The 19,843-nt window shown below is 50.8% G+C and overlaps 3 protein-coding genes across 4 annotated transcripts; 1 reads left to right on the top strand and 2 right to left on the bottom strand.

Moving 5' to 3' along the window:
• Positions 1–1,314: 1,314 nt before the first annotated feature.
• ALKBH7 (alkB homolog 7) lies at positions 1,315–3,541 on the top strand. The gene is made up of 4 exons (XM_066274478.1): positions 1,315–1,559; positions 2,744–2,917; positions 3,006–3,130; positions 3,311–3,541. Exons 1-4 carry the CDS (start codon positions 1,356–1,358, stop codon positions 3,471–3,473), a joined length of 666 nt encoding a protein of 221 aa, XP_066130575.1. The 5' UTR covers positions 1,315–1,355; the 3' UTR covers positions 3,474–3,541.
• Positions 3,542–3,676: 135 nt separating this feature from the next.
• Positions 3,677–6,596, bottom strand: PSPN (persephin). The gene is made up of 2 exons (XM_066274491.1): positions 4,198–6,596; positions 3,677–4,115 (listed from the first exon to the last, which is right to left on the bottom strand). Exons 1-2 carry the CDS (start codon positions 4,340–4,342, stop codon positions 3,808–3,810), a joined length of 453 nt encoding a protein of 150 aa, XP_066130588.1. The 5' UTR covers positions 4,343–6,596; the 3' UTR covers positions 3,677–3,807.
• Positions 6,597–6,704: 108 nt separating this feature from the next.
• GTF2F1 (general transcription factor IIF subunit 1) lies at positions 6,705–18,778 on the bottom strand. Of its 2 annotated transcripts, none has more exons than XM_066274465.1 (12): positions 18,400–18,778; positions 18,276–18,322; positions 16,560–16,632; positions 14,323–14,516; positions 11,956–12,126; positions 10,169–10,353; positions 9,437–9,587; positions 9,171–9,349; positions 8,975–9,048; positions 8,747–8,885; positions 8,428–8,542; positions 6,705–8,337 (listed from the first exon to the last, which is right to left on the bottom strand). In XM_066274465.1, exons 1-12 carry the CDS (start codon positions 18,409–18,411, stop codon positions 8,133–8,135), a joined length of 1,545 nt encoding a protein of 514 aa, XP_066130562.1. In that variant the 5' UTR covers positions 18,412–18,778; the 3' UTR covers positions 6,705–8,132. The 2 variants fall into 2 exon arrangements, with proteins under 2 accessions (XP_066130562.1, XP_066130553.1); XM_066274456.1 differs by having other exon boundaries at positions 9,171–9,352; positions 18,400–18,777.
• Between the last annotated feature and the right edge of the window lie 1,065 nt (positions 18,779–19,843).

The following is a 19,843-nucleotide window of genomic DNA, read 5'->3' as shown; positions in this document are numbered from 1 at the left end:
AAAAATACCAAAAAAAAAAAAGAAAAAAAAAGACAAGGCCCTGGCAAGATGGTTCAGTGGATAAAGTGTCATGCCAGTGCACTGAGGTCACAGGTTCCATGTCTCATCAGGGCACCCTTGAGAGGCAATCAATGAGTGCACAACTAAATGGAACTAAGTGGAACAGCTAGTTGTGATTCTCTCACATTCTCTCCTTCTCTCCCTCAAATCAATTGGAAAGCCTTTTTTTTTTTTTTGTATTTTTCTGAAGCTGGAAACAGGGAGGCGGAAAAACTTTTTAAATTACAATATTTGCAAATACCCAACCAGTGTCCAAATTTCATTATTAAAAAAAAATTAATATACTTACAAATATACAACCAAATTTCCCCAGTCTGTTTTTCTAGTTTGTTGTAACTAGTTGACAGATCTCTAAATCTCTTGAAACTTCAGGTTTCCCCTCTAATTTTTCTCAAGCTCTCCCTTTTTTCTTGTCTTATTCCTCAAAATTCATTATTTGGAGAAACAGGGTTGTTTATCTTGTGGACTTGCAGTTTGGATTTTGATGATTGGGTCAGGAGAGGTGGTGACGTCTATCCTCGGTATTTCCTGTTACTTGGTGTATAAATCTAGGGAAATCTAATTGGATTCAGGTTTCACTTTTTGGCAAGTGACCTTTTAGCTGGGGATGTGTACTTCTATCAGGAGGCACGTAAAGTCCTCCGTCTCTCTTTTAGTGACATTAGGAGCCAACAAGAATCCTTGTTTAGATCCACTATATATTCCAATAAGGACTGCAAAATGATGATATACCAATTCTGCCATTAAGAGAAGAGTTTATTTTGTTTATAAGGTGCAAGCTAGCCTGTTTGTATGTGAGTGGGGATAATCCCAGAGGATAAATGGTTGATTCCTGCCTTTGACTTTTGGTGGCGCACCTCATAACTCCGACTCCGCAAAATTAGTCACATAATCATGACCTCACGTCATTCCCCTGACCCCTTCCTCTCACTTTAACTGTTCTCCACCGTTAACCTCCAGTCTTGGCAAACCCCTTAATGTTGAACTTGGTCCAAATTCTATGACCTCTAACCTCCGTCCCAAGCCAGATCCTGCCTTTGTCCTAGAAGACGGACTTTCTGGACAGCCAATTGTTTAAGCAACTGAGGGACGGCACCCAATACCGCGGGAGAGAAGGCAAGTCCTGGAGGAGTCAACAACGAGAAAGAGAGCCAAGCAACAACCAGTGGTCTTAAGTAGGAGGCGGGACATTGAGGAGAGCCAATCGCTGGAGGGACTCGGCGCAGCCTCACCCAAAGGTTCTGGAGTGGGGGCGTGGCCTGATCCTGGTCGGATCCACTCCCCACTCTGAGGCTATGTCAGGGGGTATGTGGCTGGCATTGCGGACGTTGTCCGGGCCTGGCTGGGTGAGGGGCTCAAGCCCCGCGGTGCTGAGACGCCTGCGGGACTCGGCTGTGGTGCGGCCCGGTTTCCTGAACGCGGAAGAAGAAGAGACTCTGAGCCGCGAGCTGGAGCCGGAGCTGCATCGCCGCCGCTACGAATTCGACCACTGGGACTCGGTGAGGTCGGCGGAGCTGAAGGCAGAGCCGTGTTGGGGGCGGAGCCACGGCAGAAACAGGGATATTAGGGACGGGAATGGGAATTGAGCTCTGGGTTGGGGCGGGGCTACGGGAGTGAAGCGTTGGGGGCAGGACCTTGGAATGGGTGCGGAGTCCTGATGGTAGTGTTCTTTTTTCGTGTTTTTTTTTTTTTAATTAATTAATTTTTTACAGAGACAGTGAGTCAGAGAGAGAGGGATAGACAGGGACAGACAGAAACAGAGAGAGATGAGAAGCATCAATCATTAGTTTTTCATTGTGCGTTGCAACACCTTAATTGTTCACTGATTGCTTTCTCATATGTGCCTTGACCGCGGGCCTTCAGCAGACCGAGTAGCCCCTTGCTGGAGCGAGTGACCTTGGGTTCAAGCTGGTGGGCTTTTTGCTCAAATCAGATGAGCCCACGCTCAAGCTGGCGATCTCGGGGTCTCGAACTTGGGTCCTCTGCATCCCAGTCCGACGCTCAATCCACTGCGCCACCGCGTGGTCAGGCTATGCTAGAGTTCTTTACCGCAGAGAAAACACTTTGAAAATGAGGGGAGGGCTGTAATTGGAAGCAGGACCTGGAACTGAGGGTTGTTTGGGGTACAGAACCAAAGTTAGGGAGAGGAATGTGGAGCGAGATGAAGGAGGCTCACCGGTTGGGGGTGGAGACAGACACAGAAATGAATATAGGGGCGAGGCCAGCATTGGGGCAGAGATTTGGGACTGGGTTGGAGCCCGTGGGTGGGTACAAAGGACTGAGGCCAAATTAGATGGGGCAGGGGTCGGGCTTGAGGCCCAGGATTGTGGTTTAGCTAGGACAAAGTTTGTAAGTTGAGGGCGATGTCAAGGATCATGCAAAACCAGCTGCTTGCTCTGCACTCTCTCCCTCTGTATTTCTATTTCCTTGTCTCCCCACTCGCCGAACCACCACCCCTACCTCGAGAGGGTCCCCCAACTTTTTACACAGGGGGCTAGTTCACTGTCCCTCAGACCGTTGGAGGGCCGCCACATACAGTGCTCCTCTCACTGACCACCAATGAAAGAGGTACCCCTTCCGGAAGTGCGGTGGGGCTGGATAAATGGCCTCAGAGGGCCACATGCACCCAAGGGCTGTAGTTTGGGGATGCCTGGCACAGGCTTGACCTGAGCACTCTATACAGGCCATCCATGGCTTCCGAGAGACAGAAAAATCGCGCTGGTCAGAGGCAAGCCGGGCCATCCTGAGGCGTGTGCAGGAGACTGCCTTTGGCCCTGGCCAGACCCTGCTGCCCTCAGTGCATGTGCTGGACTTGGAACCTCGGGGTTACATCAAGCCACATGTGGACAGCATCAAGGTGGGCAGAGGCTACCACCTTTGAGCTCTGGGCTGGGGTTGGGCCAGCCAGGCCAGAGCCTGACCCACCACCATGCGCCCTTTTCCAGTTCTGCGGAGCCACCATCGCTGGTCTGTCCCTGCTGTCTCCCAGTGTCATGCGACTGGTACACACCCAGGAGCCAGGGGAATGGCTTGAACTCTTGCTGGAGCCAGGCTCCCTGTACATCCTTAGGTACCACCCAGTCAAGGAGCCCCTGCCCCACTAGTCCCTGGTCAAACACTACCCAGCACTTGGAGCACCTTCTCTCATTCAGCCCTCCCAGCAAACACTGCCGTCTCCCACACAGAAGACGTGCAGCCTAGAACACGGTTGCCCTCACTCCACCCAGCCACAGCCTGTTTTCTCTTGCAGAGACTCAGCTCGTTATGACTACTCCCATGAGATCCTTCGGGATGAAGAGTCCTTTTTTGGGGAACGGCGGGTTCCCCGGAGCCGACGCATCTCCGTGATCTGCCGCTCCCTCCCTAAGGGGATGAGGCCAGGGGAGCCCGGACTGCCACCCCCAGCCTGCTGACCCCCAGGCCTTTCCCCAAGTTTCTCAGAGATACTGTGTTTGTAAATAAAGCTAGAGCATGGACAAGATGTCCTTCCTTGCACTGGCTGTTTGCTTGGGTTAGGATCTGCAAAGGGAGCCCAGGACCCACCTGCCCAGCAATTGGGGTCTAAGTTGGCAGGTTAGGATACACCCCACTGAATACAGAGTCAAGAGGCCCCAGAAGCAATTTCCTTTATTGTGTTCGTTGCTGGTAGCCCCAGCCCACCCCCACCTTCTCATCTCAGCATCCAAGTCTCCAATAAATAAGTCAGTGGACTCCTGGTGTGTCTGCTGGGCCCCAGGCTGGGCCCCCTCAGCCACCGCAGCCACAGGCAGCTGCCGAGAGCTGAGGCAGCCACTGCCAGTGGTGGTGGTCATCCAGGAAGGCCACATCAGCGTAGCGAGTGGGCCGGCAGCAGGGGCCACCATGTGCTCTGCCCTGACTCCGCAGCCAGGCCAGCGTCAGGCCATGCTGGGTGCGGGCACCTCGGGGACAACTGCCAGCACAGTAGCGGAAGATGATCTTCTCCTCTGAAGCATAGCCCAGGCCTAGCTGTGCCACCGGCAGGGTCAAGCTCCACAGCTGGCATGGACCCACTGGGGCTCGGCGCAGGCGGGCACCTAAGGGGACAAGGAACATCTGGCAGTGGGCAGGGGTTGGCCAAGGAGTTGGGGAGTAATGCAGGGTCCTGGGAGTCCTTACCCAGATGTGGCTTCCAGGTCTCTAAGTCTGCTGCTTGTTCAGATGAATGTGTTCCCTCCACCACTGAAGCACCAGGGCCCCCGCCATGGCCCAGTTGCAGGGACAGGAGCAGCAGAGAGCTGAGCAGGACTCTTCCTGTGGCCATTACGACAAGCAGGTCCTGAGGGTGGGGTGCCCTGCACTCTCAATTTATCCCTGGGCTGGGAAATAACCTCTTCACTGCCGGCTGCTGCATAGGCATGAAGGCCCTGTGTTCTCCACCAATTTGTCTCCATAACCTCAGACCCAGGCAGACCAGCCTCCTCTGCCCCACACTCTGTCGTTTTAAGAGTTAAGGGCTCACCCCCACATCCAGACATTCCACAGACCCATTTCAGACACCCCTTCCACCCCGATTGTGGCGGCAGCCAGGGCCCAGCCCAGGGTGAGCAACAGGGGTCCCTGCCCCACCTGTGATCTGGCAGTAGAGGTGGAGGGGGGGTTCTGTGGGTCCCCCAGTATGGCCCCTCCCCACTTAGGCAGGGTGCTAAAGCTCAGGAGCCCCTATGTTGGGCACCAAATGGAGTGGATGTCTTTGTGGGGATGAGATGGGTTGGCAGCAACTTATCATGGCTTCCGCCTGGAGGATTAAGAGATCACACCCGTCTCTGGGCCTTACTGAACAAATGTCAAAACAGGAAAAGGGAGAGGCCCCAGGACAGCCAAGAGTTGGGGCAGGAAGCTCACCCTGCAGGGACACCCATTTCTACAAGTCCCACCTGAGAACCCTGGGACCTCAGCCCCATCCTGGTGTCCAGGGCATTAGAACGAAAGGTTGACTCCCACTGGGTCTTGGAAGGAGTTGCAAGTCACAGTGACTTCCACACCCAGCCCCTGTGGCCCCTGGGAAGTGAGACTGTCCCTTACCTACAAAAGGAGGCCAAAGTCCCGCCCACATGGGGTTCTGAGGACAGTCATTCAGTGTTTAACATGGTGCCTAGCACTGAGAAGCTTGGGAGAGCTTTTGAAGCAAAGGAAATTAAAAAACTTTTGCATGTTTGAAGAGGTGCTCGACCTCCCACAGGTGAGACTGAGTTAAATAAAACTCAGTTGAGACTCTGCACCTAAGATTAGAAAATCAAAGTTTGCTTCCACATGACTTAAGTGTATGTGTGACAGAGGCACACTCTCATGCTGTGGGTGGGAATGTAAGTTGGTAGCAGTTAAGCAGGCTTCCCCAAACTACGGCCCGCGGGCCACATGTGGCCCCCTGAGGCCATTTATCCGGCCCCCCACCACACTTCCAGAAGGGGCACCTCTTTCATTGGTGGTCAGTGAGAGGAGCACTGTATGTGGCAGCCCTCCAATGGTCTGAGGGACAGTGAACTGGTCCCCTGTGTAAAAAGTTAAGCATTTGCTATTGAAACTGCGAATCCCATCCCTCTGACCGCAGAACTGCTTCAGGAACTCATGCTTAGCAGGTGAGCAAAGACAAGCTCAGTGCTATTTGCTCCTTGTTTATATCAGCAAAGGATCAGAAAGACTGAAAGTCCTCATACAGGGGATTGCTTCAGTAATTTGGTGTGGTTCTTATTTCTGTACTTATTGAGACTACTTTCAGAAGGGGAAAAAGTCACTTATTCAAAGTCAGAATTAAACACAGGCAGAATTTGAACCCAGGTCCCACTGAACACGAGGCCCCTGCTCCTACCTACTGAGTCACATGACTTGGCCGGGTGGGGAGGCCTTAGACCAGTGATCCCCAACCTTTTTTGGGTCACGGACCGGTTTAATGTCAGAAAATATTTTCACGGACTGGCCTTTAGGGTGGGATGGATAAATGTATCACATGACCGAGACAAGCATCAAGAGTGAGTCTTAGGGCCTGACCTGTGGTGGCGCAGAGGATAAAGTGTCAACCTGGAAACACTAAGGTTGCCAGTTCAAAACCCAAGGCTTGCCTGGTCAAGGCACATATGGAAGTTGATGCTTCCTGCTCCCCTCCCCCCCTCTAAAATGAATAAATAAAAATATATTTAAAAAAAAAAAAAAAAAAAAAGAGTGAGTCTTAGGGCCCTGGCCGGTTGGCTCAGCGGTAGAGCGTCGGCCTGGCGTGCAGGAGTCCTGGGTTCGATTCCCGGCCAGGGCACACAGGATTCCCATCTGCTTCTCCATCCTTCCCCTCTCCTTCCTCTCTGTCTCTCTCTTCCCCTCCCGCAGCCAAGGCTCCATTGGAGCAAAGATGGCCCGGGCGCTGGGGATGGCTCTGTGGCCTCTGCCTCAGGCGCTAGAATGGCTCTGGATGCAACAGAGCGACGCCCCAGAGGGGCAGAACATTGCCCCCTGGTGAGCATGCCGGGTGGATCCCGGTCCGGCGCATGCGGAAGTCTGTCTGACTGCCTCCCTGTTTCCAGCTTTGGAAAAATGAAAAAATATAAAAAGAAAAAAAAAAAAAGAGTGAGTCTTAGACGGATGTAACAGAGGGAATCTGATCATTTTTTAAAAATAAAACATCTTTCAGACTTAAATAGAAATAAAATAGAAATAATGTAAAAGTTATTTATTTTTTCTCTGCGGACCGGTACCAAATAGCCCACGGACTGGTACCGGTGCGTGGCCTGGGGGTTGGGGACCACTGCCTTAGACCACAGTCCACAAGTACAGGGGTTTAATTGCCAGGGCAAAGGGGCGAAGGCTTCTTTCCTGCTGCCGCAAAAAGGTGTGGCGGAAGGATGGGAAAGGAGGTTGGGCCAACATAGGACATTCCTAGGAATTAGCCTGACATCTCAGGCATTCCCATTCAACAGCCAAGGTCCTGTAGAACTGGGTGGGGAAGAGTTTTCCACCTGCAGCTTCCAGCGAAGGGCAAGACAGAAGCCCAGATCATTCAGGATGGGGCTTCAAAAGTAGTACCTGATGCCAAATTTTATTTCCGGCAGCATTACTGTCCATGTACTTAAAACAGTCCTCCCACTACAGATCACATAGCAATGCTGGAAAAATAAATGTATAACCAACTTGTAAGAAAATAATGGAAGCCCCAGAAACATCAGAGAACCACCTCACGTGGGCTCAGGCTGGGATTCCTGGGGCACCTGGTGGGAACAAAGGCAAAAACCATCTAAAAGTACTGGCCTGCAAAACAGAACATCCAAGAGTCCCACAGATAGAGCCCCAAGCTGGCCACTGGTTCTCCTATCCAAGATTACAAAACAGTCAATCACGAAGAGGAGTCAGAAGATAGAACTGGATGCCTGCGAACTTCAGGTGCTGATGTGTCTAATCAAAACTATAAGACAAGACACTTAAATTAAGAATGTGAAAGAAGTCTGGTCTGTGGTGGCACAGTGGATAAACATTCAGCCTGGAACGCCAAGGTTGCTGGTTCGAAACCCTGGGCTTCCCTGGGCAAGGCACATACAACAAGCAAGCAAGGAACAACTAACATGAGCAACTATGAGTTGATACTTCCTATTCCATGCTCCCCTTTCTCTCCTCTGTAAAATCAGTAAGTATTAAAAAAAAAAGAATGTTAAAGAAGGAATGAAAACCATTAAGGGCAAAACACTCAAAACAGACCAGCTTATCTGAAAAAACAAAAACAAAAACCACAAAAAAAACCTAAATACTAACTGGTTAGTGGTGGATAAGCCACAGCTGAAGAGAGAACTGGGAAAGTGGAAGGATAGACCTGAAGAAATCACCCCACGTGCAAAATAAGTCTTAAGAGACATCTAAAGGTTCCAGAAGGAAGGGTCAAGAAGAATAAGAGAAGTAAATTGAAGAGAACGCTGCTTAGATTTTTCCAGACTTATTAATGCTGGGTGCTAGGATTCAGAGAGCAGTGTGACAGGCGGGCAGTGGCACTCATGGCAGGCAGTATTTGGAATTCAAGACCCCATGAACTTCTGGAGACTAGAGCTTATTTTTTGGGCAGAAGGGTTGGGGCTAGCCCCTCACTCCTTAAGGGAAAAGTGCATCTTATCGTTGATCATCTTGCGCTCAGGGTTGAGGCGCTTGAGGATCTGGGCAAGCACATTCACCGTCTGCTCGCTGCTCAGCCCTGTCTTTTTGGTCTGGAACTTTTTCAGCAGGTCCTTGGTGGTCATGGGCTTCCGCGTCAGGTAGCGGCGCACAGCATCTTCTGTCACCTGCACATCACTGAGGAGCCCGGTGGAGAGTGGGGGGGTAAGGGGGAGGCCCTCCCTCCCAGAGGCCCCCACCCAGCCCCTGCTGTCCTCTTCAACTTACCCACCGCTGGGGGTTGACTTCCCAGATTGGGGCTGAGGGGTTGACTTCCCAGACAGGCTCTGGGGCCCAGTGTCCAGCCGCAGCCGCTTGGCTGCCGTCTCATTTGTCCGCTTTCCTGTGAGAGCCAAAGCAGGGCTGAGAATCAGAACTGGGAGGCTGGACCTGTTGGAGGGACCCTAGGTTGGGTGGTACCTGTATTATGGTTACCAGGGGTTCAGAGGCAGCTAGGTGTCTGCCCCCTGATCTGGCTCAGATCTTGATGCTCAATGCACAAAAGAACAAAAGTCAGAGGTCGCTGTGGGATGGAAAGGCCACTCACCCTGTTCCAGCTTGCTGGCGGCCGCCCGAAGTGTGGAGGAGGTGTTAGCACTCTCTGTGCTGGGTGTGCCTGGCCGGCTATTGCCTCTCGAGCTACCCCCTGATGGCTTCCGTTCTCTCTTGGGAGGTGTCTTCTTTTTCTGCAAATTTCCAGTTTGGGGAAGTGAGACTGGAAACAGACACCAAGGCTGACACCCCCCCCACATACACCATGGGGGCTGGGCCTTACAGCCATGAAGAGGGCTGAGGAGGCCTCGCTGTCGATGTCACTCTCTTCTGAGCTGTCAGACTCATCACTGCTGTCTGTATGGGGCCAAAGGAAAGGTGTCAGAACCAGACACACCCGAACCTACCCTTAGCTCTGTCTCAGATAAGGGGGTCTGAGAAGGAACAGAGGGGGCAGAAGCATCAAAAGCCAAGCCCACCTCTCTTCCGCTTCTTCTCCTGCGGTGTGGGTGCCTTCTTCTCCTCCTCCTCCTCCTTCTCCTCTTCAGGCGGCTTCTCCTCCTCGCTCTCCTCACTGCTATCACTGTGCTCATCCACGCCCTTGGGGCCCTCCTCCTGCTGGATGACCTTGGGCTTGCCCTCCAGCTCTTCTTCAGAGCTGCTGTAAGACACAGCGGGCAGAGGGTAAGTGAGCCCCTCCTCCAGACTGGTCCAAGGTCTCACACCTGCCTCCTGCCTGCCTCACCTGGAACCATCAGACATGTAGTCCACCTCCTGGCCCTCGAAGTCCCCGTCATCACTGTCCTCAAAGGCCTCGTCATCTGAGCCCTTCTTCTTCTTCTTCCGGCCCGCCTTACTCGTGGGCACCTTCTTCTTGGCCTTGGGAGCTTTGCCAGCTGGGAGGTGGGGGGAGGGGGGTCTGAGCACTCATCATGGTTTGTATATATTTGGTGACACTGGGATATCTCAGGGGCCCTTGACAATGCAGAGATGCCCAGGGCTAGCCAATTCTTAAGAGAAGGCAAAGGGCTTGACTAGGGGTGCAACCATCATGTGCAAACCAACCAATCTGGGATCTATACCCCCGGCCTTCTTTCTCTAATCTCATACTCAGGGTCATTGTCCCCTGCCCTAAATCACTCTTGGAGCCCAGAGCCCACTGGAACTATTCAAACTGGTGGATCCCAAGTGATCTCCCTGCCCTGCCTGTCTTTTCCCTTGGAAGCCCCAGTAAAGGCTGTGGACAAATCCTTCCCATCACTCATTTCTGCCTCCTACCCACTCTGATGCTTTCCCAAGTGGCCCTGCACAGCACGCTGTGCCTGCCTTTCACCTTCCACTAAACTCTTAACTACTTTTTTTCAATGGCATTACCCTCTCTGTGTTGTCACTCAGCCACCTTTGTAAAATAAGACCCAAGCACAATTCAGTCGCTGAACAGCCTAGCCACCCGGGGTGGGGCTCTACCCAGGCTCACCCTCCTCGCCACTGGCCTCGCTGTCATCAGATGACATCTCCAGGTCATCCTCCAGGTCGTGGATGCGCAGCTCACTGGCCTTCTTGCGGCCACGCTTGTCCTTCTCCTCATCCTCCTCATCCTGGTCCTGGTCCTTGAGCCGCCGCTGCTGCATGATGCTGAAGTGGTTCAGGACTTTGTTCCTCCTGCAGGCAGAGGTGAGAGGTATGGTGGGGTCTGATCACAAGCCTGATTCCAGGTCCCTCCTTCAGGAGCCAGGCCTCTTCCCTGCACCTCACTAGGTGTTCCCCAGAGGGGAACCGCAGACACGCCTTTGATGATAGGAAGGAAGGATGGTCTAGTCTCATGGGATTCACACATAGTATGAACACCCTAAAGTCACATGAGAAGAGCTGACTCTTCTTCAGTTCTCTCTGCTCTGAGCCCCTCAAGGAGAAGCTGTTGGTGTGATCTTGGCATCTCAGTACCTCTCTCAGCTCAAGACCAAGCTCAGACCCACACCACAATTACAACGGCAAAGGTTAAAGACAAAGAGAATCTTAACAGCAGTGAGAAAATAGTTACCTACAAGGGAGCTCCCGTAGACCGTCAGCTGATTTCTCAACAGAAGCATTTCAGGCCACAGGGCCTGGCATAAAATATTCAAAGTGAAGGACAAACAACCAAGACTACTATACCCAGCAAGGCTATTGTTTAAAATTGAAGGAGAAATAAAGAGTTTAAAAAAAAAGCTTCCCAGACAAGAAAAAGCTAGGAGTTCAGTACCACCAACCAGTATTACAAGAAAATTAACAGGTCTTAAAGAACGAGGAAGATAAAGAAAAACAGAGGAACATAGTTATAAAAAATAAAATGGCAATAAATATCAATAATCACTTTAAATGTAAATAGCTTAGCCTGACCAGGCAGTGGTGCAGTGGATAGAGCATCACACTAGGATGCGGAGGACCCAGGTTTGAAACCCTGAGGTCACCAGTTTGAGCGCAGGGTCGCTGGCTTGAGTCCAAAGGTCTCTGGCTTGAGCAAGGGGTCACTCACTCTGCTGTAGCCCCCCAGTCAAGGCACATATGAGAAAGCAATCAGTGAACTACTAAGGTGCTACAACAAAGAACTGATGCTTCTCATCTCATCTCTCTTTCTTCCTGTCTGTCCCTCCTGCTGACTCTCTCTCTGTCTCTGTCAAAAAAAAAAAAAAAAAAAAAGGAAGTGTAAGTGGCTTAAAAACTCAAAAGACATAGCATAACAGAATGGATAAGAAAATAAGACCCAAATATATGCTGTCTAGAAGAGACTCACATCAGAATGAAAGCTACAGATTAAAAGTAAAGGGATAGAAAAAGATATTTCATAGAAATGGAAAAGAAAAAAAGCTGGGCTTGCAATACTTATACCAGATAAAATAGACTTCAAAGCAAAGGCTATAACGATCAATCCCTGGCAACAGACACCTGCAATAGATCTAGCCATGGACATCCTGCCTGTGAGAACCCAAGCATCCTGGGACACCCTGCCCTGCTCTGCCAATTTATGCTCAGCCACCATCTCCTTAGCTCTCAGAGGCCCTGTGCATCCCTGATGGTTTGGTGTCTGATTCCCCACTGGACTGAGAACTCCCTGAGGGCCTGGTGGGGTCTGGCTTGGTCACCACTGAGTCCCTAGCTCCCAGCCAGGCACAAATTATGGTGAACCTACCTCATTTCCAATTAATTTGGCTCCCTGCTGGGGGAGCTGAAAGACAATATTGTTTAAATGCTGCCTCCCTCCCAGCCCTGCCCAGGTTTACTCACCTCTCCCATTCCTCCTCGGCCTCCTCTGCGGTGAGTGTACGGTGCCGGGCCAGCGGTGTGAAGTTGTACCAGTTATGCACGGGGAAAGCCTCAAAGGCCCCATCGGGGCACTGGGTGAATATATAGTAAGACGTGTTCTCTGTCACACCTCCCTTCTTTATACCCTTGAACCTGCAAAAGCCATTGTCACAGCCTGGTCAGAGGGACCACACCTGGCCCACCCATTCCCCTAGTCCTTCCCCCTCTATAGAGCCACCTGGTCTCTCAGCAAAATCAGAGGCTAGGAGGCCTTGAGTTAGCCCTTTAACTGTCTGAGCCTTGAATTCCACATCTGGAAGGCAGGGCCAGTGCTCTCCACCCCACAGAGCAGGCTCAGGGCTCCCCACATTGTACGTTTCATGGTCCTTTATAGAAGGAACATATTAGATTAGCCGTGAAGACCGTAAGTCTTGCAGTCAGACCCCTCTAATCTGCTTCCAGGCTCCTCCGTGGGCCTGAGCCATGCCAGCCTCTTCCAGGCCTCTGCCTTTACTCTTCCCCCATGAAATTCCAGGCAATCTTACACTGTCACTTCCCTGCCTACCACCTTCAAGGTGACCCCTTGCTTAACTCAAACAGGGCATGTGCCCAGGGTTCCTGAATCCTGGCCCTTACCGCTCCTATACAAGCAGCAACTCAGTCCATCTTTTTTTTTTTTTTTTTTTTCGTGAGACGAGGGGAGGCAGAGACAGACTCCCACATGCCCCCACATGCTGACCAGCATCCACCCAGCAAGCCCACTGTGGAGAGATGTTCTGCCCATCTGAGGCCCTTGCTCCACTGCAACTGGAGCCATTTTTTAGCACTTGAGGCAGAGGCCATGGAGCCATCCTCAGTGCCTGAGGCCAACAAGCTCCAATTGAGCCATGGCTGCAGGAGTGGAGGATAAGGGAGAGAGAGAGAGAGAGAGAGAAGAAAGCGAGAGGGGGAGGGGTGGAGAAGCAGATGGGTGCTTCTCCTGTGTGCCCTGACCTATAATCGAACCCAGGACATCCACATACCATGCTGATGCTCTACCACTGAACCAACAGGCCAGGGCCAACTCGGTCCATCTTTAAAAATAAAACTCCAAGGCCCTGGCCGGTTGGCTCAGTGGTAGAGCGTCACCTGGCATGCAGGAGTCCTGGGTTCGATTCCCGACCAGGGCACACAGGAGAAGTGCTCATCTGCTTCTCCACCCCTCCCCCTCTCCTTCTTCTCTGTCTCTCTCTTCCCCTCCCGCAGCCAAGGCTCCATTGGAGTAAAGTTGGCCCGGGCGCTGAGGATGGCTCTGTGGCCTCTGCCTCAGGCGCTAGAATGGCTCTGGTTGCAACAGAGCGATGCCCCAGATGGGCAGAGCATCGCCCCCTGGTGGGCATGCCGGGTGGATCCCGGTCGGGTGCATGTGGGAGTCTGTCTGACTGCCTCCTCGTTTCCAACTTCAGAAAAATACAAAAAAAAAACAACCCCAAAACAAAAAAAAACTCCATAGCTTGGCCTGTAGTGGCACAGTGAATAAAGCATTGACCTGGAATGCTGAGGTCCCCAGTTCAAACCCCTGGGCTTGCTTGGTCAAGGCACATACAAGAAGCAACTATACAAGTTGATGCTTCCCGCTCACCCCACCTCCTCTCTCTCTTCCTCTCGTCCTCTAAATCAATAAATAAAAATCTTAAAAAAATAAAATAAATAGCCTGACCTGTGGTGGCGCAGTGGATAAAGCATTGACCTGGAAATGCTGAGGTCGCCGGTTCAAAACCCTGGGCTTGCCTGGTCAAGGCACATATGGGAGTTGATGCTTCCAGCTCCTCCCCCCCCATCTCTCCTCTCTCTCTCTCTTTCTCTCTCTGTCTCTCCCTCTCCTCTCTAAAATGAATAAATAAAAAAAATTTAAAAAATAAAATAAAATAAATAAAACCCCATGAGGGAGGCATGACCGGTGGTGGTGCAGAGGATAGAGCATTGACCTGGGACACTGATGCTCCATGTTCAAAACCATGAGGTCACTGGCTTGAATGTGGGATCATAAACATGAACTTATGGTTGCTGGCTTGAGACCAAAGGTTTGAAGCTCAAGGTCTCTGACTTGAGTAAGGGATCACTAGCTCAGCTGGAGTCCCCTGGTAAGGCGTGTGTGAGAAGCAATCATTAAACAACTAAAGTGACACAACTATGGGTTGATGCTTATTTCTCTCTCTCTCACTAAAACAAAACAAAACAAAAAAACCGTAAGGAAAGACATGCTTTCACCCCCACTGTGCATATGGAGCATACAAGTTCAGAGAGCACCCCACAAAGTGAGGACATGAGGGGGAGCAAGGATGGGTACCTGCTGCCAATTTCACTTACTTCCTGCCTGATTTGCCATTGACTCGGAGCAACCAGGGCTGGTCCTCGGGCCGGAACTCCTTGAGGACAATGCCATACTTCTTCCTCCGAGCCTCCTCCCGAAGCTTGCGGTTGAATTCACTGCCCGCGCCTGACTCGGGCATCTCTTCCTCTTGGTAAATCTTCTTGTTGCTCAGGTCTCGCTCTAGCCGGGCCTGGGGGGAGAGGACGGGAGCAAAACCTCTCATCAGGACGCCTGCCTTTGCTCAGGCTGTGCCTCTACCCCAAGAACACCCATTACTCTCCCCAAGCTGAGCTACAGACACTCCAAGCAAACTTACAGCTTGGCAATAAAAGGTAAAATGTTGGGCCCTGGCTGGTTGGCTCAGTGGTAGAGTGTCGGCCTGGCGTGCAGGAGTCCCGGGTTCGATTCCTGGCCAGGGCACACAGGAGAGGCGCCACCCCTTCCCCTCTACTTCCTCTCTGTCTCTCTCTTCCCCTCCAATGCAGCTGAGGCTCCATTGGAGCAACGTTTGCCCGGGCGCTGAGGATGGCTCCGTGGCCTCTGCCTCAGGCGCTAGAATGGCTCCGGTTGCGACAGAGCAATGCCCCAGATGGGCAGAGCATCGCCCCCTGGGGGCATGCCCAGTGGATCCCAGTCGGGCGCATGCGGGAGTCTGTCAGACTGCCTCCCAGTTTCCAAATTCAGAAAAATACAAAAAAAAAAAAAAAAAAAGGTAAAATGTTGGCACCCAGTGAATGTGAGTGAAAGGATATTGGCAAGCTTTGTACTATGTCTGTCTGCATTTTTTGAAAGTTTGAAATTATTTCCAAATGAAAAGCTAAGAAAAAGAAACTAAAAAAATAAAAATATAAAAACATAAAACAAAAAAAGTAGTGGTAAAAACAAAAACAGGCCTGACGTGTGGTGGCGCAGTGGATAAAACGTCGACCTGGAAATGCTGAGGTCGCCGGTTCGAAACCCTGGGCTTGCCTGGTCAACGCACATATGGGAGTTGATGCTTCCAGCTCCTCCCCCCTTCTCTCTCTCTCTGTCTCTCTCCCTCTCTCTGTCCTCTCTAAAAAAAAAAAAATGAATTAAAAAAAAAAAAATAGTGAAAACAACCTACTTTAAACTGGCTCCTTCTCTTTCTGCATTTGAATCCAGACTGTCCCTTGAATTCAGGTGCCATCAAAGGCCGAGGTTTTACAAATTTCAGTCTCAGATAATTTCATAGTATATATTATTTTAAAATGTACATCTGTACTTCTGCCCTGACCCTCACCCCTCAATATCCATCAACAAACCCTGTCAATTCCAAAACACCGTAATCCAATAATTTCTCATCACGTGTTTGCTCCAACCCCCATCACCTCTCACCTGGACCAGAGATATCACCTCCACCCTGCTTTTTCTACCCTCTACCCCACAGCAGTAAGATCACTTTACAAAATCCCTGTTTAAAACCCTTGATGGCCTAACCTGTTGTGGCACAGTGATTAAAATGTCAACCTGGAACCCCAAGGTCGCCAGTTCAAAACCCCGGGCTTGCCCAATCAAGGCAGATAGAAGAAGCAACTGCTATGAGTCGATGCTTCCTGCTCCCCCCTTACTTCTCTCTGTCCCCTCTCTAAAATCAGTAAATAAAATCTAAAAAATAAATAATAAAATAAAACCCTTAACAGCCTCTGCTATAGACTGAATGTTTGTGTCTCTGTCCTAGAATGCAATTGTTAAAACCAAACCCACAATGGGATGGTATCTGGGGGTGGGGCTTTTGGGAGGTGACTAGGTTACAAGACTGTGTTCTCAAGGAAACCACAAGCAGGTTTCACCAGACACCCAATCTGCTGGTGCCTTATCTTGGACTTCTAGCCTCTTGAACTGTGAGCATTAAAAACATCTCTTGTTTATATGATGTTCTGTTAGAGCAGCCCCAATAGACTGAGACAACTTCCAAAGCCCTTTCCAGGGCCTCTGACAATGGGGGGCTCTGAAACTGTCTGTAGAATGTAGCCTTCTCCCTTACCCAGAAAAATCTAGGCCAAATATGCCCATCAGTGGGTACAATTTCTAAATGTTTCCCTTTCAAGAGAAGGCCTCCTGGAGGTCTGATAAATTTTACTCAGAGCCTACCAGCTCAACATGACCTCATTTATCTCCACTGGGGGAGAGCTGAGGAAACTAAGCGTTAGTTACCTTTACATCCACGAAATCCATAATCAAGTTCTCATCCCCCTCAGAACTGCGGACTTACTTGATTCCAAGTAGCGAAGTTGACTTTATCAGCTGCATTGAAGGCCATGATGTTATATTTTTTGGTTGTATTTCTGGAATGATCAAGAAAAGGCAGTCAATCATTCAACAAATCGTCCTGGGTTCAGCCCTTGCTGGCAGGCAATTCTGAAGACCCTTAAAACACCCCAGATGTTCCCCAGTCTCAGGGAAGCCAATTCCATACTCTCAACCCAATGCAGAAAGAGAAAAAGATTGTTTTAAAAATTATGTATGTATGTATTTATTTTTATTTTAGTGAGAGGAAGGGAGGTAGAGAGACAGACTCCCACATACACCCCGACCGGGATCCATCCAGCAATCCCTTACAGGGCAATGCTCTGCCCATACGGGGCCTTTGCTCCACTGCTCAGCAATGAAGCCATTTTTTATTTAAATATCCCTTCATTTAAAAATTTATTTATTTATTTTAGAGAAGAGAAATGGAGAAGGGGATAGAGAGGGAAAGAGAAGGGGGAGGAGCAGGAAGCATCCACTCCCATATGTGCCTTGACCGGGCAAGCCCAGGGTTTTGAACTGGCAACCTCAGCATTCCAGGTCAACGCTTGATCCACACTGCACCACCACAAGTCAGGCCCGAAGCCACAGAGCCATCCTTAGCAGCCAAGGCCAACTCTCTAGAACAAATCCAGCCATGGTTGAGGGAGAGGAGAGGGAGAAAGTGAGAGTGAGAGAGAGAAGAAGGGGAGGGGTAGAGAAGTAGATGGTGGCTTCTCCTGTGTGCCCTGACCGGAAATTGAACCCGGGACATCCACACACTGGGCCGATGCTCTACTACTGAGCCAACCAGCCAGGGCCAATTTTTTATGTCTTGATTTTAGAGAAGGAGAGGAAGGGAGGGAAAGAAAGAGAAACATCGATTTGTTGTTTCATTTATTTTATTCATTGGTTGATTCTTGCATGTGCCTTGACTGGGGCACAAGCCTTCAACAGTGGTGTATCCAGCCCATTCTAACTAACTGAAATATCTGGCCAGGGACAAGGGACAAAGATTTAGGAGAACCCAAGATATGGGGATAATCGGGTATTCAGCCCCAGACAGGCAGCAGGGCAAGAAGGGAATGCTTCCTGGAGGAGGAAAATACTGGGCCTGGATTTGGAGATTAACAAGAATCCACCAGCAGATTCATAGCATATTAATGTATTTGTTCATTCCCGTTCAAAAAGCATTGATGCCTGACCAGGCGGTGGCACAGTGAATAGAGTGTGGGACTCGGATGTAGAGGACCCAGGTTCGAGACCCCGAGGTCGCCAGCTCGAGCGCAGGCTCATCTGGTTTGAGCAAAATCCCACCAGCTTGAACCCAAGGTCGCTGGCTCCAGTAAGGGGTTACTCGGTCTGCTGAAGGCCCGCAGTCAAGGCACATATGAGAAAGCAATCAATGAACAACTAAGGTGTTGCAACACGCAATGAAAAACTAATGATTGATGCTTCTCATCTCTCTTCGTTCCTGTCTGTCTGTCCCTGTCTATCCCTCTATCTGACTCACTCTCTGTCTCTAAAAAAAAAAAAAAAAAAAAGCATTGATGCCCCAAGAGGCCCCTGCTCAACTCTAGCTCTGCCCTCAGGTCGCTGCCAGTCTGGAGGGCAAATCACAGTGAACGCCGGAGACACGTAGAGGCTCTTAAAAGTTTTAATCCCTTTTTGGGGAGAGTAGGAGGTGAGGTTAGGAACTTACTTGGGAACTCGAACGACGTACTCAGTGACATTCTGACTGCCGGGGCCCTGCGGGGAGGGAAAGCAGGATGGTGAATAAGGGACTGCAGAGGCCGTCGGGACCCCTGACCCCGTTTCATACTTACAAAGGCCGCCATAGTAAAGGATCGGTGGTTCGGGTCTGGTACGATCCGAATCCTTTTCCCCTCTCCTGAAATCTGTGATCCTTAAACCAGGGAAAGCAGCCTTAGCGGTGTCAGGTCTTTGGATGGAATCAAGGACCCCAAGACCGAACTACCATGGATCCTGGGTAAAGCTACCCGGAAGCACTGCGGTCGCCTCACTAGCCGCTCCTAATACGCCTGCGCTTGCGCCTGCGCCTGACCCGCGGGTCGTAAGGATAGCAGCCTCCTCCTGCGCCTCCGGCCCTTCAGTAAGCTGTCACTTAGCCTCCCGGCTCCTTACAAATAAGTGAGCTACTAAGACGCACACTAGTACTCTAGCGGCCGCGGACCGATTTATAGCGCGGCCAATCTAATCACAGTGTGCGGGCACGCCCACTAGTTACGTAAGCACGCGGGGCATCCCGGGAGGGGAGGAGAAACCCTGCCCCTTTGGCTAACTCTCCGAGCTTTGGGCTTGCACCGCCCTACTCTGGAAGAGAGTCTGAGGAGGCTGCGTCACCATAGCAACTAAGGCTGCCGTACCGCCAAGCTTCCTGGGCTTCCCTGAAACCTCTTTGTGGAGTTCATTTCTTCTCCCAACCGGGTGGGGACTCCATCATCTCGCTAAATCAGCGGTCCTCAACCTGTGGGTCGCGACCCCGGCAGGGGTCGAACGACCAAAACACAGGGGTCGCCTAAAGCCATCGGAAAATACGTATTTATTTTATTTAAAAATGTATAATAAATATGTATTTTCGTATTTATTTTATTTAAAAATGTATTGTATAATAAATATGTATTTTCGTATTTATTTTATTTAAAAATGTATTGTATAATAAATATGTATTTTCCGATGGCTTTAGGCGACCCCTGTGTTTTGGTCGTTCGACCCCCGCCCCGGTCGCGACCCACAGGTTGAGAACCGCTGCGCTAAATGATTGGGCCAGAGCCCCTGTGACGTTGAGTCGAGTCCGGAGGAGTCAAGCCTGAGCGGGGATGGGGAGCGACCACCCTGCAGGCCACTGGCCTCAAAGGATAGCGGGCCTCTAAGGCCCCAGGAGAGGGTAACATTGCAGGGGCGGCAGGCTTACTGGGAAGAAGAAAAGGAGGCAGTGGAGGGCAGGAGGGAGGTACCCCACCCTACTTTACCAGGTGTGTACACGCTCCTCGCCCATACCATAGTAGTAACACAACTAACTGAGCATGCTCACAGATAAACCGTTCATTAATCCATTTGAGCGCCTGCTGCGCTGGGTTCAGGCCCTCTATGGTGAATGTGTCAAACCAACTCCCTGTCCTCTTGGAGGATTGCAGTATAGTGGAGTAGACTATTTAGTCTCAAAACGTGTGCCACCCTGGCCGGTTGGCTCAGTGGTAGAGCGTCGGCCTGGCGTGCAGAAGTCCCAGGTTTGATTCCCGGCCAGGG

This window comes from Saccopteryx bilineata, chromosome 1, assembly GCF_036850765.1.
Source record: "Saccopteryx bilineata isolate mSacBil1 chromosome 1, mSacBil1_pri_phased_curated, whole genome shotgun sequence".
In the NCBI taxonomy this organism is placed as follows: Eukaryota; Metazoa; Chordata; class Mammalia; order Chiroptera; family Emballonuridae; genus Saccopteryx; species Saccopteryx bilineata.
This window is presented reverse-complemented; position numbering and strand designations above follow the sequence as displayed.

Excerpts from the sequence above, each read along its gene's own strand:
- GTF2F1 (XM_066274456.1), bottom strand. Across the intron at positions 10,354-11,955 it reads GCCGAGGAGGAATGGGAGAG|GAGGAACAAAGTCCTGAACC; the intron begins GTGAGTAAACCT and ends CTCTGCCTGCAG. Across the intron at positions 9,353-9,436 it reads TACATGTCTGATGGTTCCAG|CAGCTCTGAAGAAGAGCTGG; the intron begins GTGAGGCAGGCA and ends TGTGTCTTACAG.
- PSPN (XM_066274491.1), bottom strand. The coding sequence starts at position 4,342 with ATGGCCACAGGAAGAGTCCTGCTCAGCTCTCTGCTGCTCCTGTCCCTG. Across the intron at positions 4,116-4,197 it reads GACCTGGAAGCCACATCTGG|GTGCCCGCCTGCGCCGAGCC; the intron begins GTAAGGACTCCC and ends TTGTCCCCTTAG.
- ALKBH7 (XM_066274478.1), top strand. The coding sequence starts at position 1,356 with ATGTCAGGGGGTATGTGGCTGGCATTGCGGACGTTGTCCGGGCCTGGC. Across the intron at positions 1,560-2,743 it reads AATTCGACCACTGGGACTCG|GCCATCCATGGCTTCCGAGA; the intron begins GTGAGGTCGGCG and ends CACTCTATACAG. Across the intron at positions 2,918-3,005 it reads CACATGTGGACAGCATCAAG|TTCTGCGGAGCCACCATCGC; the intron begins GTGGGCAGAGGC and ends GCCCTTTTCCAG.